We start from the raw sequence: 21,971 nt of genomic DNA on the forward strand, positions 1-21,971 counted from the left end.
CCTCCCCAGCCCCCAGGCACAATCGTGGGAATCCTCCGGCCTCCTTGGGTTCCGGAAAGCCCAGGCTATGTGGGGCAGAGGTGCCACCTTGGGCTGTGGTGCAATCTGCTGGCCGAGCCCCTTCCGGAGCTGTGGGTTCCTCTGGGTGTGGGGAAGCTGCCCTCTGCGACCGCCCCTGCCTGTCTTGGTGCATCCTGAGGGACAGGACACACCTCCCACCCCGCAGCCTCACCCACAGGAAGCCCGGTTGGGGGGCAGGCAAAGGGGGAGGTGCCATGCTAGGCGCCCCGCCCTACGCCTGTGGCCATCAACCCCGCTCCACCAAGGCTGCAGCCGTCGTGCCAACAGCCCCGGGGGGACATCTCTAGACGCGGGTCCTGAGGCCACAACCATGTTTGGCAGGAAGCGCAGCGTCTCCTTTGGGGGCTTCGGATGGTGGGTGACAGATGGGAGCCGGTGCAGGGGTGGGAGCGAGCCTGGCTGTGAAGCCTGGCGGAGCTTGTGGCCGCCGGTGCAGGGGGCTTGGAGGTTGTGCCTGAGACCTGGTCAGGGGCCGGGAGGGACCTTTCAGACGCCTGAGCGGGATGGAGGTGGGGGATCCTGAGGGGCATCCGACACCAAGCTTTCCTCACTGTCCCCTGGGTACAGTCTTCTAGGGAACCCAGAGGTCAGAGCCGGAGCCAGTATGAGTGCGACTTGCGCGTCCTGTGTTGCTGTGTATGTGTATGTGCATCTGGGATGATTGTGAACATGTGGGTGTCTGAGGCTGTCTGTGTAGGCGTGCACGTCTGTGCAACCAGGTGTGAGTTGTGTGCCTGGCTGGGTGGGTGTGCCTATGTGGGTGACCACGTTTGCGCCCTGCGTTTCTGAGCAGGTGCTGGTCTGCCCCTCGGGGCTTCAGTACCTGTGTGTGCTCTTGTTGGCGCGTGTGAGTTTTGCTCCTCTCCGGGTCATCTTTTAAGACGTCGTGGCGGGGAGAGTCTGGTGCCTGCTGGGCCTTTGAATGGCCCCTTCTCCTCAGGCGTGAGCTGTGAGAGGAGGGGACAGACCTGTCTCCAGCGGTCCCTCCCCGCCTCCCTCTAGGGCCAATCCCAGCTCTTCCGGAGCCTGCCCTGCGCTGCTGGGTCTGTGCTCCAGCTTCTTGTCTGATCTTCCGGGCCACTTTTTGCCACTACGCTTCTGTCTGGGGCAAGGAGAGGCTCTTGGCTCCTCGTGGGGCCTGGGATGGGGGGGGGAACTGAGGTCAAAGGCTTGTCTTTGGTGACCAGCTGCTTGCAGCTCCTCCTCAGCTGGGGAGCGGGATCTAGTGGTTTTCATTATCGGTTTCCTTTCAGCCTCTGGGCCTGGGGCCATGGTCAAAGGAGAGGTTCCTACGGCTGGGGGGAGGGTGGCCTGGGCCGTCCTGGTGTGGAAGCTGGGAGGCCAGCGAGGGGGTATAAGAGGTGAGCGAAATAGGGAGGGAGCACAGGGGCTGCAAGACAAGTGCTCGGGCCTCTGGCGGGTGACCTGCTCCCACGCGTGCGCAGATTTTGATCTCTTTCCTCCTCTTTGAAAGCACTTTGCCAACCTTCCTTGGGCAGGAAGGGGTTATGGGTGCTCCATGTCTGGCAGATGGAGCAAGTGAAGATGAGATGATGCCAGCCTAGTGCCTGTTCGGGGGCCCTCCCCAATGCCCCGGACAAGGGGCCGCTGTCCTGAGGGTGGGGTCCAGCCTTCTTCCAGGTCAGGGATGGGTATGTGAGACTGGCCTGGGCTTCTTGCAGGGCAGCCTTCAGGCGGTGAGTTGCTGTCCTCCGAGGCGCAGCTTTCTCTGGAAGGCATAGAGCAGGCAGAGGGCTTGTGCTTGGCTCCTTGTGTGTGTTCAGTAGATGCCTGTGGAATGATGAAGTGAGGTGTTTTCCCCATGACAGGCCTTTGGTTGGGGGCACATCGAGTGGAAGGCCTGGCAGGGCTTCCTGATGGGTGCTGGAGGGTTGGGGTGGGTATCATGTGGGTTTGGCTGTCAGCCAGGAGGGGATATTGCAGTTGATTGAAGGCTAAATTACAGGTTCCTGGAGCCTGGTCCACTCCAGACAGTGAAAAGAATCTTGGAGGTGGTATCTTCTTTCTTTTTCTTTTTTTTAAGGGCCACACCTGCGGCATACGGAGGTTCCCAGGCTAGGGATCGAACAGAGTTGTAGCCACTGGCCTACACCATAGCCACAGCAATGTCAGATCCGAGCCGCATCTGCGACCTATGCCACAGCTCACAGCAACGCCAGATCCATAACCCACTGAGCGAGGCCAGGGATCGAACCCACTCATGGTTCCTAGTCGGATTCGTTTCCACTGCGCCACGAGGGGAACTCCAGGGGTGATATTTTCAAAGCTCCACTGGGTGCCAGGGTGGATGTCCACTAGCCTCAGGGTGGACAAGGTATGCGGGTGAATGGGGTGGAGTGGGGGAGGGACGAGAGAGAAGCTGGCAGGGAGAGCCTGGGGACCCTGGTTTCCTGAAAGGGAAAAAGCCCAATGTCACAGCGCTGCCCTATCTCCTCCATCTCAGCCCTGCCAGGCTGTACACCCCGCCCTTGGGGGCCACACCCCAGCGTGGGAACCCTGTTGACTGAATAGGTGTGGATATGGGTGCCGGGACTGGGGCTGCTGTGACCCAGAGTATGACCCAGAGTGTCGGCAGTGGTGTGGTGGTCAGGGGAGCGGGTGCTGCGCCGTGAACCTGGGTTAAGGTGCTGCTACACCTCTGCTCTTTGAGCAACCTGGACAGGACACTTCCTCAGTTTCCCTGTGTGTGGGAATTTCTGCCTTAACCACAACATAGGAATGTTGTAAGAATTAAAAAAAAAAAAAAAAAAAAAAGGAGTTCCCGTCATGGTGCAGTGGTTAACGAATCCGACTAGGAACCATGAGGTTGCAGGTTCAATCCCTGGCCTTGCTCAGTGGGTTAAGGATCCGGTGTTGCTGTGAGCTGTGGTGTAGGTTGCAGACGTGGCTCGGATCCCGTGTTGCTGTGGCTCTGGTGTAGGCCGGTGGCTACAGCTCTGATTAGACCCCTAGCCTGGGAACCTCCACATGCCATGTGAGCGGCCCTAGAAAAGGCAAAAAGACAAAAGAAAAAAAAAAAGATTACCTGAGAAAATAGAAAATGTAAGGGCTTATGGTTAGGGGTTCCAGTTGGGGTGCTCCAGGATACAGGTGTCACAGCAGAATGCAGGGGTCTGCCTTGGGGGCCCACCTTCCTCCCATATGGTGGGTTGAATGGGGGTGGGGGGAGGAGGATTTGCATTCCAGAGAGGGTTTGGAGCCACTGAGACCCCCAGGGAACTCATGGAAGCCCCAAGGAAGGGCCCCCCCCCATCCCCTGGGAGGCACGGTTGGGGAGCAGGGGGGACGAAGCTGGGAGGAGGGACCTGGACCAGGAGCCTCGGGTGTGGCTTGTTTCGTTATTGGGAACTGAGATCAGAGGATGCTGGGAGTTCACTCAGAGTGAAAGGATCCCACTGGCCCCCAGCTCAAGGGCTTGGTGCTGACTTGTGATTGTTGGGAGAGCTTCACATCCTCGTCGCCATGTGACCCTAACACTGCTCCCCTCCCCTCGCTGGCCCTGGTAGTCGAGTGTGTGGGGAGCTTGTGGCAGGGCTGAGCTGATGGACAGAGGTGGCTCTAAGAACTTGGCAGGATTTCAGACATGCTGGAAGTGGTGGTGATTTTGGCAACATTGATGGTGACGGTGACACTGGTGTTTGTGACCCCCTAAACAAGAGGAGACACAGACGGTGGGAATCTCGCCTACCTTTCTGTCTCTGGGGAGAGGAAGGGGCCTGTTTTATGAGCCATAAGGGCTGGCATATGCCGAGGGTAAAAATAGAAGCCGAGCAGCACTGCCTTGTCTTGCAGCGAGGGTGGGTGCAGGCTGGGGTGGAGGAGCTGGCTGCCAGGATGGTCTCCTGCAAACGTGATCTTGCCTGCCCTGAGCTCCTGTGCCTGATAGAGCCTACCTCCCGTGCACCCTGGAGCCTGCTGTTAGCTTCTGTCCCAGGAGTGGCTTCTTCCTCCTTGGAGGGACCGGCAGCTCCCAGAGCAGAAAGGTCCCTGGTGCTGGAGGGGCTGCCATCTTTCTAAAGCAGAAGCCCAGGACGTATCCATGCATTGGCTGTCCAGCTGCCAGTGGCCCGTGAGGCTGCATTGCAGGGTACTCTTCTGGGGTGTGGGTAATAGAGGGAAAGAAATACAAAGTTCTTAAGTTCCCTGGGTCTGGAGTCAGATATCAGGATCCAGACTGGGCCAGTGATTTTATTCTCCTGAGCCTGTGTCCGCATCTCCAAAGAGGGAGAAGAGCAGGACCTGTCTCAGGGGGTTCTGAGTGGCTGCAGCCCTCCCAGAGCGCCCAGTCCTCCCTTCGTGGGCTGAAGGAGAACTTCCTCCTGAAAGTGTGTCACCCCCCGGCAGGGCCCTGTGGGGCTGGTGGTCTGGGCTGCCTTCGGGACCTGTCCCCAGCAGGGGCTAGGTGGGAGCCTTCAGCCCCCCGCACTGATGGAAGCCCTTGCTTTTCTCTCGGCAGGATCGACAAGACCATGCTGGCGAGCCTGAAGGTCAAGTAAGTAGCCACTTCCTGTTGTGTAAAGGTCACAGGTAACAGCTGACGGAGCTCTGCTGGGGGAGCTCCGGGTTGTGGGCTGTTGCATTTGCTAGGTACCCAGTTCAGGGGCTTCAAGGTTGAAGGAGGCTGGACTCGGCTCTTGATTTCTGAAGTGTGCAGGGAGCGGCAGATGTGGGGAAGGAAGCAGCAGGTACCAGCATGACGTGTGTGTAGCGGTGTGACTTTCAGGTCCCAGCTCAGGGGTGTAAGAAAGATAGTTGTATTTCCCATCATTTTAAGTTTTATATGGCACCTCGGTCCCATCAGGCTGTCTTTCTAAGATTCCTATCTACCTGGAAAATTGTGCCCCACAGTTCTAGGAGCTGACAAAGCACACGTGTGTGTGTGTGTGTGTGTGTGTGTGTGGTTAGTTGGCCACTGAGTCATCTGTTACCAGACACCTGTCATCCTGACCAGCCTGGCCCTGGGGCTCTCTGAGAATTTCAGCACCAGATTCAGGGTCTGAGCATTGCCTGCCTCAGTTTACCACGTGTCTGCTCATCTGTCTGGGGAGCCCTGAGCAGGTGCCCTTCTGTCCCAGAACCTCCGATGGCTCTTCTCTCACCACCTTCATTCCTTTTCCCTTCCTGTTTCTGGTTGAACTATTTCATCTGCATCCGGATCCTCTTTCCCCCTTGAAACTTAACGAACGTCAGCTTGCATCTGCATCCCGCCCTTGGGCAGTGGGCGCTGACCAATAACCTTCTCCAACTGAGGGACTTGGAAAGGAGGGGCAATTCTAGGAGGGAAATGCAGCATTGGTCTCTAGCTCAAAATATTATCCTGCCTTATGGGAATTAGCTTGTGCGTGAAAAATTCCTCTACTGAGTGTCCCCCTTCAGAGGCAGCCCTTCCTGCTTGTTGCTCCTGCCTCTCAGCTGAAAGGTTTTCCAGGACAGCCTCCCTCTATCGTGCCGTTTAGTTGTCAGCACTGACCAGGCATCTTCTGGGTACAGGTCCCTGGACCGAGCACAGCCATGCTTGAGAGTTGGCGCAGAAGGGGGTCAAAACAAGAAAGCTTCCCACTCTGGTTTGTTTTGCTAAGAAGGGTGAGGATGGGCAGTGATGGACAACAAACTGTCCCTGCCTCCTTAGAACTTTTAGTCTCTCTGTGGAGTTGATGCCAGGGATGCAGTCGGAGCAGTCTTGGAAGACTTCCAGTAGGAGGTGACTTCTAAAGCAACTCTTAGGGCGGGACAATGGGCGCACCCGTGGCTGTGCTGGTTGGCATGGGGTGTGCTTCAGCGCAGCCGGGCATTTAGGGCAAGACACTCTTGGGCAAGACACTTCACTTCTCTGGACTTCAGTTTCTGTATCCTTTGTCCAGTGGACACAACAACGTCTGGCCTTCCTAGAGCTTCCTATCTGCATGTTGAATGAGATGCTAGACATGAAGCTGAGTTGCTAATGGGTGTAGAGTGGTAGGAGTTGGGGTTTTTGGTGCTATTTTGGTTATCTACTTCAATTGCACAAGGGTTTATTGAAGGCCTCTTTGCTTTAACAATAAAGATGATACCTGTCACCCGGAAGGAAATTAGTTATAAGGTGGAGTGAGGCATTGGGGGCATAGGCCAGTGTTGAGATTAGGACCCCAGTGGGGTCTTTGGGCCCCCAGGGGACCGTCTGAGGGCTCAGGCCTTGGGGAGGTAGTGTTAAGAGGGTTGTTTGGGATGGCTCGTAGGGCCATGTTCTTGCTTGTATTTGGTTAAGAGTCTTTGGATTGTAAGAAACAGAAGATGAAATTTATGTTAAAAATCCCGGGGGGCCTCAGGGAACCTGAGGGGAGGAGGTGAAGCATGAGCTCAGGAGGGTCGAACAGGAGTTGGAAACCCATCCCCATCAAAATCCCAGCAGGCTTCGTTGCCAAAATTGATAAATTGATCTTAAAATTCTCATGGAAATTCAAAGGATAATCTTGAAGAATAAAGTTGGAGGACTATACTTCTTGATTTAAAATTTGCTATCAAGGGAGGGTTATCAGGAGAGCTTGGTACTAGCATAGGACTGACTTATAAATCAATAGAATAGGAGTTCCCAGCGTGGCACAGTGGAAACGAATCTGATTCGGAACCATGAGGTTACAGGTTCGATCCCTGGCCTCACTCAGTGGGTTAAGGATCCAGCATTGCCGTGAGCTGTGGTGTAGGTCGCAGATGCAGCTCGGATCCCGCGTTGCTGTGGCTCTGGCTAGGCCGGCAGCCGTAGCTCCAATTGGACCTCTAGCCTGGGAACCTCCATGTGCCACGGGTGCGGCCCTAAAAAAAGACACAAGACAAAAAATAAATAAATATAATAAATAGATAAATAAATAATAAATAAATAAATGGAATAGAATTCGGAGTCTAGAAATAAACCCTGTCGTTTGTGGTCAATTGATTTTCAATGAGTGTGTCATGACGATTCAATGGAGAAAAATAGAGTTTTAGCAAATGGTGCTGAACAATTGATATCCACATGCAAGAGAATGAAATTGAATCCCTTTCTCACATATATACAAAAATTAACTCAACGTGCACTCAAAGACCGAAATGCAAGAGCCAAAAATTATAAAACTCTTAGAAGAAAACATAGATGAAAATCTTTGTGATCTCAAATAAGGCAGGGGTTTCTTCGATATGACATTGACAGGATAAGCAAGAACAACAAATTGATAACCTAAACTTTATCAAAATTAAAAACTGCTAGAATTCCTTGGTGGCCCAGCAGTTAAGAATTTAGCATTGTTGGTGCTGTGATGCAGGTTTGATCCCTGGCCTGGGAACTTCCACATGCCTTGGGTGTGGCCAAAAATAAAAATTTTAAAGCCCTTATGTTACAAAGGACATCAGAAAGAAAGTAAAAAGGAAACCCACAGAATAGGAGAAAGTATTCTCAAATCACATATCTGACGAGGGACGCATATCTAAAATATGTAAAGAATGCTATCAATCCACTAATATGAAGACAAAAACACGATTTAAAAAATGAGCAGAGGGGAGTTCTTGTTGTGGCTCAATGGGTTAAGATCCCGACATGGTGTCCATGAGGATGTGGGTTTGATCCCTGGCCTTTCTCAGTGGGTTAAGGATCTGGGATTGCTGTAAGCAGTGGTGTAGGTCATAGATGTGGCTTGGATCCCACCTTGCTGTGGCCGGTGTGTAGGCTTGCAGCTGCAGCTCCGATTCGAGCTCTAGCCCCAGGAACTTCCATATGCCACAGGTGTGGCCATAAAAAGAAAAAAAAATGAGCAAAGGATCTGAATAGACATTTTTCCAAAGAAGATATATAAATGGCCAATAAGGGAGTTCCCGTTGAGGCACAGCAGAAACAAGTCTGAATAGGAACCATGAGGTTGTGGCTTCAATCCCTGGCCATGCTCAGTGGGTTAAGGATCCGGCATTGCTGTGAGCTGTGGTGTAGGTCGGCAGCTGTTGCTCTGATTCGACCCCTAGCCTGGGAACTTCCATATGCTGCAAGGGTGGCTCTAAAAAGCAAAGCAAAGCAAAACAAAACAAAGCAAAAAACAGATAATCACAAGTGTTGATGAGGATGTAGTGAAATTGGAAGCCTTACACACTGCTGGTGGGAATGTAATATGGTGCAGCTGCTTTGGAAAACAATTTGGCAGTTTCTTCAGCATGTGGAGGTTCTCAGGCTAGGGGGGCAACTGGAGCTGTAGCTGCCGGCCTATGCCAGAGCCACAGCAACACGGGATCTGAGCCGAGTCTGCGGCCTACACCACAGCTCACAGCAATGCTGGATCCTTAACCCACTGAGCGAGGCCAGGGATCGAACCTGCAACCTCATGGTTCTTAATCGGATTCGTTTCCACTGAGCCACAACGGGAACTCCCAATTTGGCAGTTTCTTAAAAGGTTAAACATAGAGTTACCATATGACCAGTGATTCCAATCATAATAAGTATATATTCAAGAGAAGTGTAAGCATGTGTCCATACAGAAACTGGCACGTGAATGTTCATAGTACATTATTAATAATAGCCCCAAATGGAAATAATGCGAATGTCCATCAACAGATGAATGGATAAATCAATGCAGCAAACCATACAATGGAATATTATTTACACCTAAAAAAGGATGAAGTCCTGATTCATGCTACAGTACGGATGAACCTTGAAAACATTATAAGTGAAAGTCAGACACGGAAAACCACATATTGTATGATTCCATTTATCTGAAACATCTAGAGTAAGCAGATCAATAGAACCAGGAAATAGATGACTGGTTTCCGAGCACTGGAGAGGTTGTTGGGAGAATAAAGGAGTGAATGCAGGAGTTCCCATCGTGGCGCAGCAGAAACGAATCCGACTAGGAACCATGAGGCTTCAGGTTTGATCCCTGGCCTTGCTCAGTGGGTTACAGATCTGGCGTTGCCCTGAGCTGTGGTGTAGGTCGCAGACATGGCTCGGATCCTTTTTCTTTTTTTTTTGGCCTCGCTTGTGGCATGCAGAAATTCCCGGGGCAGGGATTGAACCTGGGCCATGGTAGCGCCCTGAGCCACAGCAGCGACCACGCTGGATCCTTAACCTGAGGCACCACCAGGGAACGTCCTGTGCTCAGTTGTCATCACACACCTACTCTGAGATTTCACAACAATCTCGAGAAGCAGCTACCACCCTTCTCAGCATTTTGCAGAAGAGAGGGATGCTCGGGAGGGGCGTTTGGTCAAGGTCGTCAGTGAGGAGGTCATCCAGGTGGGATGTGAATCCTGATGCAAATGGAGAGTCTGGTGCTTTGGCCCCAGAATGCTCCTCTGCCTGCATAACCCTGGGGGAGACCCAGGTTGAGAGAGGTCTGTGAAGGATGACCCCGAGAGGCAAGGGATGCAGGGGGCCTGAAGCCACGCAGGAACACCAGAGAGGGGTGGCGGTGGCAGCACATGCAGGAGAAAGTGTTGGGAGGTGCAGGGTATAGTCCCACACTAACCAATGGGCAAATTGTTAACCTCTCCGAGCCCGTTTCCCTGTCCTTAAATGGGAGGGTTGGGCTGGTGTCCAGCCTGTTTTCTTCCAGCTTTGACGTTCTGGGAGTTTGCCCTCGTGCCTTTTGTCTTTTCCTGTGTCTCTCAGGACCTTGATCATCATAGGTGCTTGCTGTTGAATAAGTGAATGCACGAATGAATGAATGAATGTGGGATAAGGTCTGTGTCTGCAGCAGTAGAACCGTGGTCAGCTGGACGCCTGCAGAGGCGACGCCTGCAGAGGCGACGCCAGGTTGGCAGGGCCAGGTGTTTGCTCATGCAGGTCCTTGAAGCAGCATCCAGAGGGGAGGGGCCTGCGTTGGGAACCTCAGATCCTTTCCTCCGCTCTTTTTTTGGCGGCCCCTTGCCCTCCCTCTCAGAGACCCCTGCTTCTCTGCTAAAGAGAGAGGAGTGTGTGTATGTGTCTGCCGCACGGGCTGGTGAGCCATGCGCCAACCGTCTGAGATGACTGCTGTGCACAGACACGCGCCTGGGGTGGTTTGGTGCAGCCTGTCTCCACTGCTGGGGCCACAGCATCATGTACAGTCCTGATGACCGGGTGAGTCTAGAACCCACTACCCTGTAGGGAAAAGAATCCATCCTTTTATGTATTCTTCTATTTACTTATTTGTATTATGTGTTTATATATTTATATGTATTATGTATTTATTTATTTATTTTGGTTTTTAGGGCCGCACCTGTGGAATATGGAGGTTCCCAGGCTAGGGGGTCAAATCAGAGCTGTAGCCACCTGACCTATAGCCACAGCCACAGCAACTCAGGATCCGAGCCACATCTGCGACCTACACCACAGCTCATGGCAATGCCAGATCCTTAACCCACTGAGCGAGGCCAGGGATTGAACCCACGTCTTCATGGATATGAGTCGGGTTCGTTACTGCTGAGCTATGATGGGAACCCTGTAATAGCTTTTTTTAACACATCAGTTGGCGGCCACTGATGAATTATCAGTTCATTTCCCCATCTTTGACCACTGGGTCTTTGTTTACTGTGTGTTACAGGAATCCTTGGGGCACCACAAAGATATGCTAGAACCATCTGGGGCTGCCACAACTCAGTCAGCTTTTTTCCCCGCACACCTCAGGCATCTGAGTTGGCTGAGGTTGATAAGGACAGGGGGAGCTTGCTGTTTTGGTGGGTGAGAAGGTTGTATGCATTCAGCTCCCATTTACTGGGCATCCATATTCCAAGTCCAGTGCTAGGCCCTGGGTTGGTAGGAAAGCAAAGATGAAAAAGACACAATCTTGGCGTTCCCGTTGTGGCTCAGTGGTTAACGAATCCGACTGGGAACCATGAGGTTGTGGCTTCGATCCCTGGCCTTGCTGAGTGGGTCGGGGATCTGGCGTTGCCATGAGCTGTGGTTTAGGTCACAGACACGGCTCGGATCCTGCATTGCTGTGGCTCTGATGTAGGCCGGCGGCTACAGCTCCGATTCGACCCCTAGCCTGGGAACCTCCATATGCCGCGGGAACGGCCCTAGAAAATGGCAAAGACAAAAAAAAAAAAAAAAAAGACACAATCTCTGCTCATGAAAGTGTGCAGTCCCGTAGGGAGGTGGGCAGATGTTCCAGTTGCAATGGACTATGACAAGTGCTAACAGAGGTGTCCTCAGAAGGGATGGAGGAAGGCTTTCTGGAGACGTGGGGGTGCCTCGGCCATCTCCAAGGGGGGGGAGAGGTCCACCTGGATTGCAGGCAGCAGTGGCGCACAGGCAGCGAGGTGTGGATGGAGTGGGCTGGGGGGACCTGGGTGTGGTTATTACAGAAGCCAGATGACCAGGTGGGAATGTGGGGTCAGGCTGGGCCACGTCCAGGAGTGTGGGAGGGCTGTGTAGAGAGGACTGGGCTTCCCTCTCTGGGTGATAGGGAGCCACGGAAAGGCTCTAAGGCAGGGGAGTAATGTGGCCAGATTTGAGTCTGCAGGTTCCTCCGGCTGCTATCTGCTGACTCATTGGAGCTGTTGGAGGCCCGAGCAGTGGGGCTGGGGAGCATAGACGGATTGGAGAGCTCTCCAGGAGGTGGACTCCCTAGCTTGGAGCTGGTATGATGTGGCAGGTGAAGGCCAGGGAGGGGTCAAGGTGAAGACTCAAGTTTCTGGGTGAGCCCTTGAGTGGATATTGGTCCTGTGTCCAGAGATAGGGGGTTTGGGCAGCGCAGGCTAGAGAGAGAGAGAGAAAGGCTCTGACTTCTGCTCCCTCTTCCCCTCCCCTCTTCCATATGGCCGGCTTGGGCCTCAGCTTTTATACCTACCCTGTTCCCCTAGAAGGGCACAGAGGAGAGAAGCAGCATCTTGAGGGGTCCTGGAGCTGGTCTGCGGCCGGGGAAGCAGGCTGGGCAGTGCCCTCTCCCTGGCCTTGCAGGCAGAGCGGGTGGTGGTCCTGTGCTCTGGCCCCTTCCCCCAGCTCCAGGTGTGTGGCAGGTGAGTGCCAGGTGAGCACAAGCTGTTGCTGCTGCTCTTGTAACCGGCAGCTGGCCATACCTGGTGTGCAGGGAACCCACTTCCAGACACGTTCCCGATGGAGCCAAGGGCAACGTCCCTCTTTCTGTCCCACGTATCAGCCCTGGTTCATCGATTTCTTTAGGCTGGTCCCCAAGCCTGAGAACAGTGCTGGCGTGTGTAGGTGTGTGTGGGTGTGTGTGCATGCTTGCCCGTGCAGGTGGACATGAGCTTTGAGGGCCCATGTGGGTGATTGTGTGGTGCCTTTTTTGGCTTTAGCGAGTTCCTATGGTAACCACGAACATGTCTGTTTTGGGATCCGGAGTCGTGGGGTGTGAGTGGCTACAGGGAGAAGCAAGGCGGGCGGGTGCTTTGCTGGTATTTGGGCTGTGGCCTGATTTCATTGCCAGGCACCGGGGAAGCACCTGGAGGTGCCATTTGCCAGGCAGCAAGGTCTGCACACCCCAGGGACTCCTTGCTCCTGACCTTCAACCTGGCCGGTCCTCACCATGCCCAGGAAGCCCTGGTGAGTTCCTGTTCTCATTTCCTGATGGATACGCAGCTCCCTGGGTCTCAAGCAGGTCTGGTGTATCTAGGGATGGGCAGCAGGAAGCTGGCTGGCAGCTCTGGCCAGTAGGTACTGGGCCTTGGGGCTCTTCTGACATGGGTGCGGGATGGTGGGCAGGAGAGGCTTTGCTTGTTCCTGGGGCCCATCGGGGTGTTTTCCATGTGTCTAGTGAGATGAATGGTGCTGGTTGAGCCTGTGGGACAGGCTTCCCTGTGGGGAGCAAGGGCAGGGATACAGGGGAGCAAAATCCAGGTGGGGCAGCCTGTGGCCTGCCAGCCCAGGTCCAACTCTCCCTGGGGGGGCCTCCTTGCCCCATTCAGCTCCCTGAAAGTTCTTGTGGATCCCTGGGGCTCTGGTCATGCCCTTGAGGTTCTTCAGAGGCCTGCTGACCTGGTCTGGATGCGGAGACCAGGGTTCCACGGGGAGGAGGCCAGCGGGCTCTGCTTGGCTCATGGGAGCTGGATTTGGCCAAGACTGGGAGAGAATTGCTCCCATGGGCTTTGGGGAGAGGCTCTGACTCCCCAGGCTGTGCATCCTTTGTGCACCTGTCCACACACTGTGGACCTTTGGGTGTGTTAGGACCCCTGCATCCCCTTGGAGAAGCTGATGGACAGGTTCCCAGGAAGGACTCAGGGGGTGTCTGGAGTTGGGGGCTGCTTGCTTCTTATTGCCTTTCTCCTGCTGGTTCCTCTGGGGCTGGGAGCTGGGAGTGGGGACAGGGGTGTCAGAAGGAGATGTCACTGGCCCCCTGGCTTGCGCTGGGAGGAACCAGCTGCTCCCCCTCTTAGGGGGTCCTGAGTGAGGCTATGTTGGGATGCGGGCTGGGTGGCAGGTATTGCTGGGGCTGGCTGGGGACTGAGGTCCTGGTGATGGGAAAGGAGAGAAGGGAAGTGGACGTTCTATGCTTTTTCCAGACCCTCTTGGCCTTCGCTCTCTGGAAGGCTGAGTCCAGAGCTTACTCCTCAGCACCTTTTCTTGGAAGCATTGGAAAAGGGAGAGAGAAGCCTTCAGGAAAGACCCCCTGATCTCTGGAGTCTTACAATCTTAGGGCTTGAAATAAAAAAGTTAAATTAGCCCCTCTGTGAATCCTTTGGGCCCCTAAGACTAGTCTCCTGGCCTGAGCTTGGTTACCTCCAATGACAGGGAGCTCATTACCTTGTAAAAGATGCTTATTCTACTGCAATACAGCTCTGGTTGTTTAAAGCTATTATTTTCATCTGGAATCTCTGTACCTGCCACTGCTTGGTCCCTCCTCTCCTAAACAAGGCTAATGTTTCTGCTTTCTCCCGAGAGCCCCCTCAGACTTTGGAAGGCGGCTCCTTTTCCCTGCGCCTTCTCTTCCTCTGGTGGGTCATCCCTGGCCTCTTTGGCTGTGTTTGGGATTTCTCACCGCTTGGGCTGATCTTTGTTGGAAGTGTTCAGATTTTGTAGGCTTCATTCAAATCCTGGCCAGACTGGCCTGGGTAGCCTGGCATGTCCTGAAGGACGTGACGATGGACAGTGAGAGGTCGTGGGCTTCAGCATCCTTATTTGCACATCAGTACACTGAGACCCCAAGTGGGGGTGCACTGAACTTGAGATGGCTCAGCTCGAAGGTGGTGGGTGCAGGACCAGGACGTGAGAGCTTGGCTCTTGGCCTCTCTGCAGAGCCTGTCTCCCTTCCTGCTTCCTGATCCACTGTTCCACCTTCCCCACTTTCTGATTTAGGATCTCGTCTCTTCTTTCTGAAGACAGACTGGGTGCCTGCAGGGCCAAATACAGGCATCGGGGGAAGGGGGGGGGGGTCTGGGGGCACCGGTGAGCACACAGCTCTGCCCTTCAGGAAGGCTGCCTGTCTCCTCAGATCTCCCACGTTACAGGAGAAGCTGGAAATCTGGAGTTTTAGGCAAAATCTTGACAACTCGCTCAAGAATTAAAAAAACAAAGCCATCTGTGACCCATCCTGCAGGCCAGATTTACCCCCACCTGTGCGCTTCTTCTGTTCCAGGTGTGTTGGCTTTCCAGGTCCGAGTTCCCCTCTCCCTGTGGCTGACTCCGGGGTCCCTTCTCCCCACGCCACCCCTTCCCCGGTGCTCTCGGCTGCCTTCAGCTGCTGACTGGTCATTTCTTGCTCTGGCCGCAGACCAGACTCATTCTCAATTAACCTCTTCTCTCTTTCAAATCCTGTTCTTTGTCACTGGGTCGTGCAGCCCCTGAGTCAAGGGGGTTGGTCCTCTCCCGCCCTCCTCCTGGGTCAGGCCCGGTATCTCCTCCTGCCCAGACGGAGACAAAGGCTGTCTAATTAACCTCCTCCTCGGGGCTCTGCCAGCTCTGACTAATTCATCATCCCACGGCCATCTCTAACTGCGCCATGGAGGCCTGGAGCCGTGGCACCAAGGATTGACCTTGTTCGTGCTTGTCCCTGGGACCCTGGTAGGGGCTGGGCAGTCTTGGGTTGCATTTCCTCTCCCGTGACTTCTCTTCCTGGCATTAGCAGCCCTAAACATCCTTGGTCCACAGCAGATAGTCGAGCCTTCTGTGCCCCCAACCAAAGCACCGGTTCCCAAGCTTTTCTGCACTTTGGTGTCACCTGGGAGGCTTCAAAAATATCCTCGGAGTTCCTGTCGTGGAGCAGCTGAAACGCATCTGACTGGGAACCATGAGGTTGTGGGTTTGATCCCTGGCTTCACCCAGTGGGTGAAGGATCCAGCGTTGCCATGAGCTGTAGTGTAGGTTGCAGACGCGGCTTGGATCTGGCATTGCTGTGGCTGTGGTGTAGGCCGTCAGCTGTAGCTCCTATTAAACCCCTTAACCCTCCGTATGCCACAGGTGCAGCCCTAAAAAGAAAAAAAAAAGAAAAGAAAGAAAAAGAAAAAAATATATTCTCATGCCCAGGTTGCACAATTCCAGACTTGGAAATCAGTGTTTGGGGTGGGGTCCAGCACCAGGACTTTCTGAAGATCCCCGGGTGGTTTCAATGTGCAGCAAAGTTTGCCTCCCCCTGCCCCGCATCCCAAGGAGCAAGTGAGTGTGATAATACTCAGTGGTTCAGGTGGGGCTGGGTGTGAAAGTGGGTTGCAGGTGGGCGAGTCTCTCTAGGCCAGGGTTTTTGCTCAGCATTTGCGGCTGAAAAACACTGTTGTGGGGGCCTCTCTGGTGCCCTGAAGGATGCTGAGCTGCATCTTTCACCTCTGGGTGTGAGATGCTAGCACCCTACCCCCTCGTAGTGACAATCCACAACGCCTCCAGGCATTACTGAGTTTCTGGGGCAGGGGTCTCGGTGCTCCCCCCCAACCCCACTGAGAAACGGCTCCCAGCCCAGCCAGGTCCACCTCTACAGCATTCTAAAAAGGAGCAGAGGAGAGCGCTACCAGCCGGCGAATCCCATCTGAGTGGTTCATTCGTGGGCTTTGGAGTCAGGCAGCTTATGACTCCATTTCGATTCCACCCACTGGGTGACCTTGGGCAAATTATTTAACTTCTCTGTGCCTTGGTACGTTTCTAGGTTTTGTTTTTGTTTTTTCTCCCTCACCGCTGTCCCTCCTCCTGACCTTTAGATACAGCCAGATGCTGTGCCTTGCTGTTCTCTGTCGCTGTTCAGCCTTGACGTGTGATTCTGCTGTGTGCTGCCCCTCCCATCCCCCTCCCCCCGGCGTGAAAGGCCTTTACTTCCTCCCCCTGCATCAGCACCATCCCCCAGCCTCCCAGGACCCGCTTAGATGCTGCTTCCTCCATGCACACTGCTTTCCCTTTGAGAACAAAACGCTCCCTTCCTTGTGCTCCTGGAGCAGCTGGAACCTCAAGGGTCACCTTTAGCTCCCTCTGCCCCATGGTGGTCCTGTGGTTTCTGACTGTGCCCCTCTCCCCTGGAGGGCTGAGGCTGTAGGAGCCCCTCGGGTGCCCCGCCCGGCTCTGTCACTGTTTGTTGTCCAGGTGAGGTGGCCGACCCCTCCCTGCCTTGGGCTGAGCTGTGAACCCGGCACCTTACCGCATTGTCATCCTCCACCCTGGCCCCCGGCTCATTCTGAGAGGGTGGAGTGGGCGGAAATCCGTGCCTGGCAAGCCACAAAGCCACATAACTGAATTTTGGAGCCCTGCCCTGGGGTGTGTGTGACACCAGCCATTACCTCTTTTCTTGGTTGCCATGTCCCTGGCAGATGCCATCTGGAATTGAGGAGCTTTAAACCCCAGACTTTCCCAGGCCCCTTTCTGGGCCAAGGAGCAGCCCCTTCCCCACCCTGCCATACCCTATCCCACCCTGTCCCCCACTTCAATCTAGTGGACCCGTGGTTGTCAGTGGGCAGTGCAGACCCACCGTGGGGACTCTGCTTCCTCAGGCCTGGGTGGGGCTCAGAGAACCTGTTGTCAGCACCAGAGGTGGTGCTGCTGATGCAGCTGGGTTTGCAGCTGTTTGGGAACTAGTGACATTTAAAGCTTGTTCCCCACAGTAAGAGTCAGTGGTTAGGTTCCTGTGCTCTGGGTGACCTTGGGTAAGTTACCCAACCTCTGCGTGCCTCACTTTCTTCATCTGGGGCTAATAATAGTACCTCTGTGTAGGTCGTAACTGTGCTGAGGTTTAAAGGAGATAGTTCAGGTGAAGCATGGGGCACAGTGCCTGCCACATGGTCAGCGCCTGGTAAATGCTATCTGCCTCAATATTTCTGATATCAGTAATAACAGTCCTGGGCTGTGTGGATACATGTAACCACGTGACACGCCCACACGCATGCAGACATACCCCCGTGGGCAAACCCGAGCCCCGTGCCCCCAGACCCAAGCCTGCTGCTGAGGACAGACACGTGCAGGTGCAGTCACTGCAGGCTCCGGCATGGACACACCATCCCTCGATAAGCATATCAGGAGGGCAGACGAGTGGGGACCCGAGGCCCAGATGATCGGGGCTTTGATTTCATTCACACTCTGACCGTATTCCTGGAGTTAGCAGCACCGGGGCTGAGCTCCGGGTGCTGAAGGGGCCCCTTGTTTCCATAGCAACCATGATGCTGTGAAAGGAGGAGGAGGAGGCAAGAGATGGGAGAGGCCTGATCCAGCTGCCAGGGGCGTCCTACCTGCTATGGGCTCCACAGCCTCAGCCACACTGAGCCTTCCGTTTGGTTAATCTTTTAGAACAACGACCTGGCAAACTGCGGAGGGCTCATGACCTGGAATTGACAGTTAATCTTTCTTTGCGTTTTCACGAAACCTCTTTTAAAAAATTGTGGTAAAGTATCTACAGAGGCATTAACTACATTTATGTTGCACGACGCTCACCACTCTCCATTTCTAGAACTTTTTCATGGTCTCAAATGGAAACCGGGGGAGTTCCCGTCATGGCGCAATGGTTAACAAATCTGACTAGGAACCAGGAGGCCACGGGTTCGGTCCCTGCCCTTGCTCAGTGGGTTAACGATCCGGCGTCGCCGTGAGCTGTGGTGTAGGTTGCAGACGTGGCTCGGATCCCGCGTTGCTGTGGCTCTGGCGTAGACTGGTGGCTACAGCTCCGATTCCACCCCTAGCCTGGGAACCTCCATATGCCACGGCAAGTGACCCTAGAAAAGGTGAAAAGACTAAATAAGTAAATAAATAAAATTGAAACTCTGGCTCCGCCAAACACTAACTCCTCATTCCCCACCTCTCTCCAGCCCCTCGCAACCACCATGCTGCTTTCTGTCTATGAATTTGACTGCACCCAGAGACCTCATACAAGTGAAATCATGCAGTCTTTGCCCTTATGTGACTGGCTATTTTACTTAGTATAATGTCCTCAGGGCTCCTCCGTGTCACAGCAAGTGTCAGAATTCCCTTCCTTTTGAAGGTCGAGTATTAGGCCTTTGTATATAAATGCCACATTTTGTTCATTCAGTCATTCGTAGGTAAATCCCTGGGTTGCTTCCACCTTTTGGCTGTTGTGAATAATGCAGCTATGGGCATGGGTGTGCAAATACCCGAGTTCCTGCTTTCAGTTCTTTTGGGTTATACCCAGAAGTGAAATTGCTGGATCATGTGGTAACTCTATATTTAACTTTTGGAGCTTTTTTTTTGTTTTAAAGAAAGAAATAAAACATAAACCATCATAAAGTTAAGTTCCTTGGAAACTCCCGTCGTGGCACAGTGGAAAATGAACCCCACTAGTATTCATGAGGACGTGGGTTCAATTCCTGGACTCGATCAGCGGGTTAAGGATCCGGCATTGCAGACGCAGCCCGGATCCTGTGTTGCTGTGGCTGTGGTGTAGACTGGCAGCTATAGCTGTGATTCGACCCCTGGTTGGGTGCCACAGGTGCGGTCCTAAAAGACAAACAAAAAAAGACAAACATCATAAAGTTAAGTTCCTGGGAGTTCCCTTCATGGCTCAGCGGTCAACGAACCTAACTAGGATCCATGGGGTTGCGAGTTCGAACCCTGGCCTCACTCAGTGGGTTAAGGATCCAGCGTTGCTGTGAGCTGTGGTATGGGTCTCTGATGAAGCTTGGATCTGGCGTTGCTGCGGCTGTGGTTAGGCTGGCAGTTGTAGCTCCTATTCAGCCCCTAGCCTGGAAACTTCCATATGCCACAGGTGCAGCCCTAAAAAAAAAAAAGAAAGAAAAAATGAATTCTTGGAATCACTCCTTCTCAGCCCCATCACCTTGTCTCCTCCGTTTGTAGAGGTGGGCACTGTCAGGAGTTTGGTGTGTTTTTCTCAGTCAAGTTTTTTTTAATACTTTCAGATCCATAGGATAGATATCTAGAAGCACAATATCCTTTTTTTGTGTGTATTAAAAATTCACATGCATAATGTCCTTTTGAAGTTCTGTGTCATGAGGGTGTTCTGGCTTCAGACTGCTGGGGTTCAGGTCTTGGCTCTGCCACTTAACTGCTGCGAGTCCTCTGGCAGGTTACTTAATTTCTTGGCGTCTCAGGGTAGTCCCCTGTAAAATGGGAATAATGGTAAACCTTCTTGTAGGGTTCTTTTGGGGGTTATGTAAGCTGACATATGTCAAGTGCTTAGAACAGAGTGGGGACACAAGAGTCCCACTCAGTGTGTTAGTTGTCACCATTCTAACTTTGCCTTTCCAAAATCCTGCTGCCTGGATTTTGGAATCCATCCACGGGGCTAGAGAGAGGTCTAGCTCCTTCTTTTGAACGGCCAGGTAGTAGTATTTTGCACAAACATCACATGTTTTGTTTCCTCCGCTGTTTCTCTCCTGTTGTTTCCATTGTCTGATACTGCAAACAATGCCGCAGTGACTGTCCCCTCCCCTGACCTTCTGTGCATTCGTGTGGGAGGTCACACGGGGGGAGGGACCGGGAGGTGGGGCTGCTGGGTTGCAGCTCTACCACATGTCGCCTCAAGAGAGCTTTTACCATCAACGCTTCTAGCCAGGGTGTGTGAGAATTCTAAGGTCTTCGTCCTCCTGTCCTTACTGATGTTTAATTTCGAGTTGACTTGATGGACCACAGCAAGTTCTGTTTTGGTCTTTATTGTACAAACATTACTGTCACTCTGAATAAGTGAATGAAAACATTCATGAATGACCTCCTGAGTCTCCCCCGCCAGGCCTGGACGGATGTGCTTCTGCCCACATTTTTTTCTCTGTTGCATCCAAGAATTTTCCCATATTGGGAGAGTGTTCTTTTCCCCCCTTTAAAAATAACTTTTTTCCTGATTGTAAAAATAGTATGTGCTCACTGCAGATTTAGAAAATACATGCAGGAGTTCCTGTCATGGCTCGGTGGTTAACAAATCCGACTAGTATCCATGAGGATGCAGGTTCGATCCCTGGCCTTGCTCAGTGGGTTAAGGATCCGGTATTGCCGTGAGCTGTGGTGTAGGTTACAGATGTGGCTCAGGTCCTGCGGTGCTGTTGGCTGTGGTGTAGGCCAGTGGCTGCAGTTCCGATTCAACCGCTAGCCTGGGAACCTTCATATGCTGCAGGTGTGGTCTTGAGAAAGCAAAAAAAAAAAGGAAAGAAAAAAGGAAAATGCATAAATGCATACAAATACTAAGATGAAAAAATAAAAACCCATGACCCACTGCCTAAAATGTTCTTTTTGATGTGTTTCTTCACAGTCTTTTTGTGCTTGTTAGCTTCTTTTTAAAACTTACCATATAATGACATTTTCAGCACCTTTAAATATTCTTTAAAAATGTAATTAAAAATATTGCATACCAGGAGTTCCTTGGTGGCCTAGTGGGTTAAGGATCTAGTGTTGTCACTGCTATGGCTTGGGTTTGGTCCCTGGCCTGGGAATTTTTGCATGCTGTGGGCGGAGCCAAAAAAAATACTGCATGCTCTACTAGCATTTTGATGTTTTGTAGTTTATCTAACGACTGTTTTTAGATATTAAGATTCTTTTTAATTTTTAGCTATTAAATTTTTATTATTAAGTAATGTTGCAAAAACATCCTTGAATATAGATCTTCATGTGTATCTTTATTTCCTTTGCCTGTCAATAAAGGTAGAATGTTTTCACATTTTCATTTTTAAATTTATTTGAGAAAATGTTTCTTAGTGACTCTTGCCTGTTTGTCTGTTGGGATGTTCATATTTTTCATGTTGATTCGTTAGTGCTTTCTTTAAAGTTGTTAATTCTGGGAGTTCCTGTTGTAGTTCAGTGGTAATGCACCTGACCAGTATCTGTGAAGACGAAGGTTTGATCCCTGGCCTCCCTCAGTGGGTTGAGGATCTGGCATGGCTGTGGCTGTGGTGTAGGCCAGCCATTGTAGCTCCCATTCGACCCCTAGCCTGGGAACGTCAATATCCCACATTTGCAGTCCTAAAAAGCAAAAAACAAACAAACAAACAAACAAAAACAGCAAAAAAAAAGCTGTTAATTCTTTATCATTCATATTTTTATTTTCAAATAATCTTTCTCAGTTTATCCTTTCTCCATAAATTTGACTCTGTTATTTCAAGAATTAGTACAAAAGTTTTTAATTTTAAGATGGTAAAATCTGGAGTTCCCATTGTGGCTTAGGGGTTAAGAACCCGACTAGTATCCATGAGGATGCGGGTTCGATTCCTGGCCTTGCTCAGTGGGTTAAGGATCTGCCATTGCCTCAAGTTGCGGCATAGGTTGCAAATGCAGTTTGGATGTGGCGTTGCTGTGGCAGTGGGGTAGGCTGGCAACTGCAGCTCTGATTTGACCCCTAACCCGGGAGCTTCCATATGCTGCAGGTACAACCAAAAAAAGAAAAAAAAAAGATAGTATAAAGTCTGTCAGTCTTTTCATTTGTGACTTTTTATTACTTTTATGCCTAGAAAAGTCCTTCTCCATCCAGAAAGTTGGTGGTTGCCTATGTGTTCTTTTCTTTTTTAAAATCGGTTTTATTTCCTTTTTACATTTGATTCTTTAATTCATATGAAATTGAGTTTGGAGTAAGACGAGAGAT

The 21,971-nt window shown here is 52.1% G+C and overlaps 1 protein-coding gene across 2 annotated transcripts in view; it reads left to right on the top strand.

Annotated features, from left to right (window-relative positions):
• Positions 1–281: 281 nt before the first annotated feature.
• The window catches only part of RAP1GAP2 (RAP1 GTPase activating protein 2), a 176,350-nt gene continuing 154,660 nt past the window's right edge, over positions 282–21,971 (top strand). For both annotated transcript variants that reach the window (XM_047758834.1, XM_047758840.1), the window contains exons 1-2: positions 282–435; positions 4,559–4,594. In XM_047758834.1, the coding sequence (XP_047614790.1) occupies positions 392–435; positions 4,559–4,594 (80 nt within the window). In that variant the 5' untranslated portion in view covers positions 282–391. The remainder of the gene's footprint in view (positions 436–4,558; positions 4,595–21,971) is intronic.

Source organism: Phacochoerus africanus, chromosome 14, assembly GCF_016906955.1.
Source record: "Phacochoerus africanus isolate WHEZ1 chromosome 14, ROS_Pafr_v1, whole genome shotgun sequence".
Lineage (NCBI taxonomy): Eukaryota > Metazoa > Chordata > Mammalia > Artiodactyla > Suidae > Phacochoerus > Phacochoerus africanus.